The 12,002-nt window shown below is 41.4% G+C and overlaps 1 protein-coding gene across 2 annotated transcripts in view; it reads left to right on the plus strand.

Moving 5' to 3' along the window:
- The first annotated feature begins 3,643 nt into the window (after positions 1-3,643).
- ARIH2 (ariadne RBR E3 ubiquitin protein ligase 2) overlaps positions 3,644-12,002 on the plus strand; it is a 29,606-nt gene continuing 21,247 nt past the window's right edge. For both annotated transcript variants that reach the window (XM_005420196.3, XM_031056347.1), the window contains exon 1: positions 3,644-3,995. In XM_005420196.3, the coding sequence (XP_005420253.1) occupies positions 3,747-3,995 (249 nt within the window). In that variant the 5' untranslated portion in view covers positions 3,644-3,746. The remainder of the gene's footprint in view (positions 3,996-12,002) is intronic.

The raw sequence follows: 12,002 nt of genomic DNA on the forward strand, positions 1-12,002 counted from the left end.
ATGCGGGGCCGCTTACCGTGCCCGGTGCTGAGCTCGGCGCTCCACCCCGGCAGAAGCTGCAGCCTGGAGCTCTCGGGCTCTGGGCGGCCGTGCGGGGGCCCCTCCTGGCCCCGCCGCCGCCCGGGCTTCCCGCACGACTTCTCTCCTCGCTGCCCTCCCGAGAGCCTGCGGCGCTCCGGTGTGAGGGACGGGCGAGGGGCTGCATTCCGCTCCCATTCCGAAAGAATGCAGCCGAGGTAACTTAAACGCGCTGGGTACCCGAGCCCAGAGGTGCCCTGGAATACGCAGGTATCCGTAAAACGACTTGTTAAAAGTGACGGTAGGTTAGAAAGGGCAGGAGTGAAATGGATAAGGTGGCAAAGACAAGGCAGCCGTGGTAGTGTGAACCGAGACTGGCAGGAGGAAGGAGAGCAGGTTTGTCCCTGGGGAAGTGTGGTACAGCTGAAAGGAGGTCCCTGCGGAGTCATCTGTGGTGAAAAGGATCAGGCATCTTCTGGTTTCTCAGTCTTGGATGAAAAATTCCTACCTGAAAAACAGTGGAGAAGGGACAGCGAGGTATGCACTGCATATGTGAGAGGGCACTTGGGATGATCCACAAATTGTGGGTTTGGGTGACACAGATGGAGATGCAGCTAGCATTGATGGCCAGCATGGAGCTGAGGCTGTGGATGGTTTCAGGGAAAAGGAAGAGTGTTAGCCTGACTAAAGGTTACATGGATAAGGAGTCCAGGAATCAGACTTAAGTTGCACTTTCTCTGTTTCAGATAAATAAGGAGGTGAAAGAAGAAAAAACCGTATGAAATGGTTGTGAAATACCAACAGAAAAAGAGGAGGGACGTTCTCCAATTGGAGGAGTCTCCACCAAAAGAGTTATTAGAGGAATCCCACAAGAGTAGGAATAAGAAAAGAGTGATGTAGTTGGACTAGGAATGAGGTGGATCACATAGTGTGGTGGCCCGGTGGAAGGCATTTTGTTTCAAAAGACTTTGTTAAGAATTGTGTTGCAAAGCAGGAGTCAGGGAAAGGGCATTGTTGGAGGTGATAGATAGCAGAGGGTAGGGGTGGGTGTGTTTAGGAGTTCCTGCAAGAGACTGGAGCAAGAGAGGTGACTAAATTGTATCAGTGTTAGTGAAGATACAGGAGTATCTTGGATTGGGGTGGTTAAGGAGGAGATCATCCTCCCTTGGATTGAAAAGTGATCTAAGTAAGGTTTAAAAATTTATAATTTGGTCTTGGGAGCTATGGTCATTATTTAATCTAAATAAACCTGGCTTTTTTGACCCTATCTTTTGCGCTTAACATCTTTATTGTCTTAAAAATTAGTGCTATCAAGTAGTAGCTCTGCCTTGTCTTTGTATTCAGAGAGTTTGATTTGGGGATTGGGCTGAGTGTAGGTGAGGTGAGTTTTGTTCCTGGTTTTCCAAGGACCCTCCTTTGCTTTGTCCACAGAGCACGTGCCTTATGCTTCCTTTCCCTTCACTTGTGTCAGTGTGGTGTCCAGTTATGCTGGAAGTGAGCTCTTTCCTTGAATCTTGGGACAGGAGTCACAGAAGTCACCCGGTCCTGCAGACTGCTTTCCACTTGATAAATCCATGTGTCCATTTCCTGTGCCAGCAGTTCCTCTGTTTGCTCACAAAACTGTGCCAGTGGCACACTGAGACATCTCTGCACTCCTCTGAGCCCCTCCGCAGGGACTGGTGTGCAACTGGGAGGTACTGGGCAGGCCCCTTATTATACCTGGATATCTACAAACATCTCAGTGCTTGGATGTGACTTGCCATGTGTTGGAATAGCAGAGGGCCCAGTGTTTTCATGGGTTTTTTTCTCTCTCTAGAGTGTGGGATGATCTGAGTGAGTTTGAGAAGTTCCCTGGCCTGTGAGACTTGCTCAGGCTTTGTGGTGGCTGAACAAAGTTGTTGCACTCTGGGCTGTTCATGGTCCTCACTGGGGTTAGAGGCTCAAATAAGTAATTCTTTTAACATAAATTTTAGCAGGTAAAGATCCATTACTCCTTTTATGCAAGAGCTCAGTGTCACTGCAGATTAAGCCCAGACTCTAAGCAGGGTAGAGGGAAGGATGAGGGTTTGCCTTGTGTCTGCCAAATCAGATTCCACATCTGTCTCCTTCTAGTATGGAGAGACTGTGTCTGTTCCTCTGAAGTCCTGTGGAAAGTAGTGCTATAAATTGTTTGTGTGCTGTGGATAGCTAAGGAATCACGAGGCAAATGAAAGGAATGAAAACCAGAATTCAGGAGGTAATTTAATTAGGTACTAGTCTTCAGCCTCTCTGGAGGTTTGTATCTCCTGAAATCACTGAAGCCCCTCCAATTAATTGTACATCACATCTCTTCCTGGTTATTCCCTGCTGCCTGGTCAAGTGACTGGAAACAGAAAAAAAAAAGAGGAAAAATAATGAAAATTTGCGGTTGAGATTTTCTGTACTCTAAAGTCAGGATTTTCAAAGCTTGATTATGGTTTCCCCAGCAGCTGCAAATGGCAATACTGAGGGAATGTATTTGAGTGGCAGAGCTGACAACATAGTCATGCAGAATGGGAATGTTTTTAAGGAACCAAAATACATGCTGCTTGTGGAAAACAGAGCTTTGATTTTAATATATGTTTTTATATGTAAAATACAGTTACAGCATTGTTTTAATTCTTTTATATTTAATATATTCTCTCTAAACTAAATAATTTGGTTAAATGGAAATGGTCGACTAACTATGACATGACCATAATTCAAGGTTGATTCATGCTTTACTGCTGAATCTTTTCGAGCTCAAATTCATATGGTTCAGTTACACAAGCAGAAGATTTGTAGTTCAGATAAGTATCAGATGTGTGAATTTTCCAAAACAAGTGAGAATCTTAGAAAAAAAAAGTTAGCTGTTCTGATTCTTCTTCAATAACAGCTATCAACACCTGAGCATAAATTTGTACATTCAAAAGGTAAGAAGTATATATTGAGAAGGCAGTAAATAATAATTTTATTTCTCCCTTCAGATATAAGGTCCAAGCCCCATCACATCCAGTAGAACCAATTTAAAGGGATAAACTAGCTTCACAATTTCTTTTGAGATGATATTGAAGACTCTTAAATTGTGTGCATGTGAGAGATCTGTTTTATGGTCTTATTTTCCTAAGTCTCACTTAATGTCTGTGGTTCTGAAGCAATATGGATTTGTGCAGAATATCACAGGTTGTACAGGACATCACAGGTTGCCTTTCTAGCCACTGTGGCCATAGATAAGGGGTTTGTGGTTTTCCTGTTAATTAAATAGATAGGATGCTACAGCATTGCAGGCTGTTGATAAAGAACTTTGTCATAAATTCAGTTTTTTCTCTGAGATCTGTTGTGAAGGTTATGCAGCCAGTTTCCAAATGTCAGAGGTCACGGGGCCTGCACTGGGGACTAGGATGCAGTGCAATAACCCCATCTCCAAGGATCTGGACCTGTCCTGTAAGAACAGCCTTGGCTTTGGAGGTGCAAGAGTCACAATGGATCCAAACCAGGGACAAGCACAGCAGAATCCTCTTTACTGGGCCCTTGGGTTGGTCTGTTCCTACCTGCTTGATCACCTGTTTGTTGTTGGCGTGGCACCTCTTACAATTTCTTAGGCACAGAAAAAACTGTTTTTCCTCCCTTAGGAGACAGAGCTCAGATGAAATCAAAAGAACGATAAAGTTTGGAGGAAAAAAAAGAAGCTGCACTTGCTTTCCTGGTCTGCAGTTGGGCAGGGCATTAAGATGTCCGTGGACATGAACAGCCAGGGCTCTGACAGCAATGAAGAGGATTATGACCCTAATTGCGAGGAGGAGGAAGAGGATGAGGATCCTGGGGATATTGAGGATTATTATGATGGGGTAGCTAACGACGTGGAGCAGCAGGGAGCAGATGCCTTTGATCCAGAGGAATATCAGTTCACCTGCTTGACTTACAAGGAGTCGGAGAGCACTCTCAATGAACACATGGCCAGCTTGGCTGCCACGTTAAAGGTGAGGAAAGGTTTCTGCATTCGCACAGCTGGGAGACAAGTCTGTGGTTGAACAGGTAAACACTGAGAACACAGCTCTAATGAAAGCTGTGGCAACGTTGCTGTTATGGGGGGTTGGAGGAGCATTGTTGAAGGTCCCTTGTTTGAAACTGACTCAAAGGTTTACAATTGTTACATACTGGGGCCTGAAAAATCTTCATTATTGAATGTTGATCCTTTTTTTTTTTTACAGAGCTGAGCTTCATGACCAAAAGGCCTGAGTTATAACTCTGCATTAACGCAGTGCAAAGAGGGTATATAGAAAAGAAACAAATCAAACCATAAGTGGTGCAGTTTGGTACACCTGTGTTTGAGAAGATAACTGACAAATAGGAAGACATGCTAAAACTCTGTAATTCTAACAAAAACACTTTTCTTGACTGGTTCTGAGAGAATAATCACATTTTTTCAAAGACAGATCAGATGTCATGCCAGTTATTAACCCTGCTGTTGCAGTGACAGCAATTCAGTACAGTGAACTTGCCACCTCTTGGGGCAAGTGTGACTTAATTCATCTCAGAAAAATCTCACTCAGAGTCAGCTCCATGGAATTATGCTCAATAAGAGTTTTGTGATGTCTTTTTTCTCTTTTTGTGGCTGATTACTGTAGTGTCAGTCAAAAGAGGAGGCAGGCCAGAGGAAAGCAGAGGTTTTCTAAGCTCTAGATGTGGACACTGGGTTGAAATTACTGCTGCATCTACTTTGTAACAAACCAAGTCTTCTGGTGCTTGCTCTTGTCTGGAGGACAGGGGATGACTGAAGCATGTTAAAAAAACATGTTGGGTAGGTTTTGATTCCAATTCATTCTGTCTGAATCAAATCTAATTTTAAAAATTAGAGGGATCTCTAGATCTTTATTTGCACATCAATGTCCTGTAGAAAGAGTATAACCATGAAGCCTGAGGACTGTGAACCATAAACAACAGGTTTTAAAAGGCACCCATAATTTGGTGATTTTGCCAACTGTTGTGCTTGTTCCCAGCATTTACCACCTCAGAAAATGAAGTTGTACTGTTTCTTGCTCTTAAACTTGTCTCTGTAATTACCTCAAAATGTGCATTCTGAGCTCTGAATGCCTGCAGTTCCCTACAGATTGTCAGAAACTGGAGGCAACAGAAAAAGTACAAATGAGAATAGCTGGTCAGCACTTCTGATACAGCTGCCTGTTGCTTTTGGTTATTAGCAATTAAGATTTAGAACAGCTTTTCTGTGCCTTATTTTCTGCCTTCAAATGGAACACTCTCCTAAAAGGTGACCCCTGCCATATTGTTCTCTTGAATTAAATTACAGAAAGCAATACTTTTAGTCCTTAAAATCAGGCTTCCAGTGTTAAAATAAAATTTTCAGGAGTTCTGAAGGTCTCATTGAGCAGGTATTATAGTTGCCAGACTATACCAACCTGGTAGATCAAATCTCATCCCACATGATACCCAAGGAGAGAAAATCTAGGTGTTTTTTTAATATGAAAAATATGCCTGCATATTTACTGTTACAGTTAAGTGCTACACACTTTGTTTTGTGCATAAGAAGATGAAATTGAATTTGGGTAGCAGTTTGGAATGATGTGATCTTGTAAGCCACACACTCAGGCTTTATCCCTTGAAGTGCCACATTAACTCTCTTTTCTCCAGCAACAACAGTCCCACAGTTGCACTTTTAATGGATATCTCTTGTGTATCTGCAGCATTTGCTTTTTGCTCCCTGGCATACTTGCTTACAATTTTTCAACAACCCTGTCTTCCTTCCCCTCTCTCTCCCCCAAGGAAACTTGTGATTTTGTTAGTTTTGAGACAAAATGGAATAGAAAGAATTAGTATGGAATTAGCAAGCATAGAGAAGAAGGTAATGGCATGGAGCATGCTGAACTATTTATCATAAGTATTTTCAATGGACTTAATGGATATGAATAAACAGGGGTAGACTTTTAAAAGAATTGTATTCACTTCTTTTCTGTTAATTTGCTTGAGCTGTAAAAACTGCTTTTTCTTTTTAAAACTGCCTTTCACAATATCTAAGTTTTCCTTGGATAGTGATGATTGTTCTTCTGGAGCATCTAGTTAATTTTGATTTCATCTCCTTTATGATAGATACTGATTACATGGTGCTTTTTCAGCATTAGCCTGTATCTAAGGCAGAGTGGTTGCTCCAACAGGGAAGGCTGAAGGTAAATGAAAGATTATCTTCAGGAGGTACCATGTTGAAGCCAATGGATGACTTGGCATTTGAGTGATTTACTATCACAGATTGATAGGCTAACACAATTCCCTAAAGGAAATAAAAAATAAATGCAATGAATGGACTTAAGGCTGGGTTAGAATGTTCTACCACTGTCTGTTCTCATGAGGGCATTCACTTTCTGAAGGTTAAATTCCAGAACACATCCATGTGTATTGAGTGGCTTTTTTCTTTGTGACATATTGTCTGTACACTTTAAAGACCAGAAACAGAATTTCAGAGCTTTAAAATTTGCTGTCTGTGCTGTTAGTGGCTAATAACAGTTTAAATAGATAGCATTTCATTTGCTCTGCTCATTAACCTCAACATTTATTTTTTGAACTGTTTTGCTCAACTATTTCAGACTGATTGTTAAATTCCCATTTTATTTTAAAGCATTGTAGTGAAGGGTGGTCTTTGGAAACCTTCTTGGCTGTTTGCATTCCCCATGAGTTATAGCTGACCTTGTTCTCATTCTTGCTGAAGGCACTGAACTGAGCAAACCTTGCACTGGCTGGTTAATGTCAGGTCAGGTGTGAACACCCTGCACATGTTTAAAAGTTTTCATGAAATATTGAAAGAGAATCTCTCTTAAACAAAATGTTTATGTTTTGTTTATCCCAATTAGAAACTGCACTCAGTTAAAATCTGAAGTCTGATAAAAGCATATGACTCTGCATGTAGGTAAATGTATGTCCTTGTATCTCTTACTGTTGTAGGAAACTTTTGCCTCAAAATCTTCTTTTTTTTGTCAGTGGGGAAATCTGAATAGAAACATTGGTGCAAACAAGGCAGCAGTACACTAAACCAGCTGTGCTGTGTGACAGGCCTGCAGCTGCATTAGTGGTTATTCCAGAACCATACAGAAGCTGGAGAGATTTCATAAGTGTTACTCTGAGAGTTTCTCCTTAATTTTGGTTTTAGTAAGAACTGTGAGTTCTTTGGTGTTCAAGGAAAAAGAGGAAATCTTTGCTCTTTGGTTAGTGCTGTTAATATGAGGATCTGAGGAAGGTTCCATTAATACACTGACTAAAATTAGGACAGGCTATCTCTGTTGAAATATACCAGAAGAAAACCTTGAATGAATACCCAAAACTGTGCTTCTCTGACCAAAAGGCCTGTGAATTGAAGCAGGTCACTTTTAATTCCTCAAAAGGTCACTTGACTGCAGTCAACACTTGCAAAGGACAATGCTCTCAAAAGCAGAGTGCCCTGTATTGCCTGCAGACCAGCAAGTGAATTCACAACAGTTCTTTTTAAGAAATACATATAATTATAAGATACAGTATCTTTCAAAAATAATGAATTAAAATGGTATAGTAGTAACTGTGCTTTCGAGATAACTCTGTCAGTTGTCATTGAGGGATTGTGGGTCCTGGAGTGGCTTATCAGTACATGCAAACAGTGTGATACTCAGCAGTTGTACAAACAAAGCTGAGCCTGTCACTGGCAAGCAGTAAAGTGTGTGATGATGTCATATTGGTTTTGTTTGTTGATGATGCTTCCTGGCTCTGCTGAGGGTCTCCATACATGCCTGGAGTATCTAATGTTTCAAATAACTGGCAGTGGTTTCGCTGTTCCAGTGATGAAGTGGATTTTTCTAGTGTTACCATTTTTTAAAAATAAACCACTAGATAAAACAATTGCAATTAGAATTTATGAAAAAAAAATTATCTTGACTTTAGATGTTAGCTGATTGTTAGTCATGAGGAAATTGTGATCTTTCTGCATATGCAAGCTAGCAAGGGAAGGTAGTCATGTGGTTCTACAGGTAGTTGGAATTGATGTCTTTCCACTAAAACCAAAGGTATTGTAAGACTGAAGAATTTAAACTTTTCACTTCATTAATTTAAGTGATCTGCCAATATTTATCAGAGAGCAAAAAACTTACTTCCTGTGCTTCCTGAAATTACAGCTTGTGATGTGGGTGTTTTTAGCTCTGTCCCTTGAAGAGTAAATCTTGGTAGATGCAAAAAGCATTTGATATCATGATATAATTCTGTTAATCTATGTTATCTCTACTGATCTTTCAGACATAAACCAGTTTTTCATATAATCTGGCTCACCATACTGATGTTGCATATTTTCATGGAACCAGATAAGTTTTTGCTCATGAGGCTGCTCCACACACTCAAGTTGCCCTGACACAGAGCATTTAGTTTGTAAAGCTGCTTGGTGAGAGCTGGCAGTGCTCCTTTGGAAATGCCATCTCCAGCAGAGCCAGGGTCATGTGCATGGGACTGGCAGCCCGTGTGAGCAACCCTCCTGAAGGAGCCTGTGCCTGCAATTACAAAGTGTCTGTAAAGAGCCCTGTGCCAGGAGCCTGGTGTGTGTGTGTGTGTCTGTCTGTGTGTGTGTGTTTGTGTGTGTGTGCACCATATATTTGCTGTTCAAACCATGCCCCAGAGTGTGCTGTGGGTGCTGCTTATCTGAACCAACCTGCAGTGCCATCCTTTCAATGCCATAATGACTTCATGGAACTTTCTGCCATGTAAAATGGCACTGTTAAAGCCTCACTGTGCCTGGGTACCTCAGGTGCAGGAGGGGGATTAAAGGCCCTTGATGTATTAAAATGCATGTACATAAGAGCACTGCTTCAAAAATTTATGTTCAAAGCTTAAGTCCATAAGCACCAACGTTGGTAAGCGTTAGTAAGCAGTAAATATTTAAGTATCATTTTTATAAACGGCAGAACCTGATAGGCAAATTTGACTTTTTCACAGAACCCCTGTGGTGCTGTTTGGCAAAGATAACACACTGTATCAAAGTACCAATAAACCCCCAGATGAGTCAGGACGTGCAGGTTTATATCTATACTGTGTTCTGTATTTAACACCAAGCCAACATAATGTGGGACATGCAGTCTGAGCTGTAACCCTTAGGAGCACTGGTGTTTGAGACATACCTTTGTCCTTTTCCTGTTTTTTGCTCCTGAACAGAAAGATCCTGGAAGTTCTGCAATGCAAAAGTTGTGGTTTTGCCTACCCATTCACAATGCCTGTACTTCAGTAGTATCAAGAGGGTATAAGTGTGTTGAACTTTAGTATAACTGTCTTCAGTGTGTCTTGTTTTGTCTCATAAAAATATTTTTGTTTTTAAAAAATGTATTGAATTTTTGTAAACTTCCGGTCAGCAGAATAAGAGAACTGGCCCAGACCTTGCAACCTTGTGACACTTTCCTGGAGTCATTTGAGGAGAGAAAACAATTTTGTTACTTATTGCCCAGGACTGCTGAATTCTCAACTTGACTGAAAAAATGAGCCACAAATGTGGAGGGTGATTATAGCCCACACATTTCTTTGCGATTCACACCTTAAGTGTATTTTAGAGCCAGTATGACTCTGCAGTGAGGAGAATTATCTGTTCACGGCTGTTGATGAGTGTGATCTTGGTGGGAGGTAGAGGCAAGACACAAGTCAATAAAAATGCCAAAACAATCTTTCAGTAACTGTTTCAAGCTTACAGCTGGACATCATGATCACAGCAGCAGCATAGAGCAGCTGAGCACTTTGCCGAATTTGTGCTGTGCCTATTAAGAATGGTGCAGCAGAACGGAGCTGTGTTGTGCACTGTGAAACGTTGTGCAAAGCAGATATTCCTCCTCTTCATCTTTGTGTAACAACAGTAAATGCCCTTAGAGCTGGGTTGTTGAGTGAAGCACTGTGTTATTTGGGGCTGAGCAGGGATTACTCACTGCAAAGTTCCCTAAGCCCTGCTCCACTGTGGCTGTGTGCACACGCCAGTGCTCCCAGTTTGGAGCTGGCTGCCCAGTGTTGTGAGCCACAATTCTGTGGGTTCAGGTTATTACCAGACCTTTGCTTCTTCCCTGTGCGCTTCCTGAATCATCCTCTCTGTCAGCCAGAAGGAATTGTCCCCTGGTGCTGTGCTGGGAGAGCCCCTTGGCAGGGGCTGTGCAGTGGGGTGAGTTGCTGCTGTTGGCAGCACTCAGGGAGCTCAGTGCAGCACTGGTGGTTCACACTGTGTTGCTTTGGGAAGAATAACTGCAGGGAGGACAGCTGGGGAGTCTCATGTCAATCTTATATCTGTGTGCTGTCTTACAGCTCTCTTGCTGCATTTCTTTCGCTCTAAATCTTTCAAAGAAGGGATCTCATAGCTGTTTTGTAATAATGCCTTCTGGCATACCAGCTTGCTTCAATGTTTCTGTTCTTTTAATATTTATTTCTGAATTTCCTCAGGAAGAATAGCCTAACAGCTTGAGAAATACGTATGTTGAGATTTCCTAGCTGAGTCCTACTGATCCTGTTTGCTGGCAACTGCGGCTGAAATTGTTGCTGTCCTTGTGTAGGAGAGCAGATGGATTAAAGCCATGTGTAAATGTGGGGAAAGAGCTAGAATTTAACCCCAGATCCACTTTCTTCAGTATGTGGCCAACTAGGTTATGCACTGACAGCTTCTCAGCAGTGGTGTAACACCAGCAGTGTTTGTCATCCCCAAACTGCAGTCTGCCTCCTAAATATGCTTCTAATCTTGCAGACTGGCACCAGGTCTCTGCATGCCAGAAGGTGAGTGACAGGGTACAGATTAAAACTCTGTGATGAAGCAGAGCTTATGAAGTGCTGGTTGACAAAACCTTTCCATGGTATTGAGCGTGCAGCTACAGTCTCTTAAATGGCATTTCTTACCTGCTGCAGCCTGCAGTCTGTAATCAGGAGAGGGCCTGAAATGTCAGACAAATCATAATCTATACTCTGTGTGAAACATAAAGGTGGAGGGCTTTTTCTCACTTTTTGAAAAAACTTGACTGAACACAGGAAAAAAGAAATACCATATATATATTTTTTTTTGTTTTTTTGTTTTAAGACTGATTTTCCTGTTAGATGAAATGAATTTGAGTTCAATTTTGAAAACAATCTTATGCTCAGAAACCTGTAATAGGTATGAAAGATTTTCTACAGGACTGAACACTTGGGGTGTTTATGACAGGTGATGTGAATCTTCCTGAGTTTTCTACTAGGATTACATATTGGAAGTCTGCTTACAAGAGGTAGATCTTGTAGGACAAAGTATGGTCCAAAAAAAAGCTTTAGATTGCCCTTTCTTAATTGTTGATACTGCTACAGTTTTTTGAGAAACTCTTCAGTAAAAACAGGGCAGTCACAAAAACATGAGGCATGGAGGGAGTGAGATCTACTTTCCACAAGAAAAACAAGTATAAAATGAATTTTTTTCCATTTGTGGGTTGCTTTCCTTACCTCAGCATACTGAAGTAAAGCATATCTGAAGGGATTTTTCTTCAGTGAAATTACTCAATACAAATTATGGTTTCTTTATAAGGTGTTACTCTACTGCCAGCTCAGCTCAGTCTCTATTTTGCCATAGTTTCTCACCAACAGAAACAATTTCAGAGGCTTTTGGTCTGTGTGTCTTTCCTGTTGTAAAGAATTATAGTGTGTTTTTAGAGGTTTGGATGCAACACACAAACTAGTATCTTTTGAAGTTCATCCTTTCATTGTAGGTCTAACAAAAACTATTTGTGGATTAAAACAAATGCTTCTCAAGATTAATCCTATTTGTTTAAATCTATTTGTATAAAAACCTTTGGTTAGGGAAAATAAAAGAAGTGGAAGCTACATTTCTTTATGCCAGATTTGTGTTCTTCTTGGGCAGACCTTTCAGTGCAATCCTGATCTAACAGGAATTGTCAGCTTGGTGCAAAGCCGTGGGATGTCAGCTCCAACCAGACCCTGTCATCTCCAACTCATTCTGAATTGAATCTTTTTAAGAATCATGTGAT

The sequence above is a fragment of the Geospiza fortis genome, unplaced genomic scaffold, assembly GCF_000277835.1.
Source record: "Geospiza fortis unplaced genomic scaffold, GeoFor_1.0 scaffold70, whole genome shotgun sequence".
Lineage (NCBI taxonomy): Eukaryota > Metazoa > Chordata > Aves > Passeriformes > Thraupidae > Geospiza > Geospiza fortis.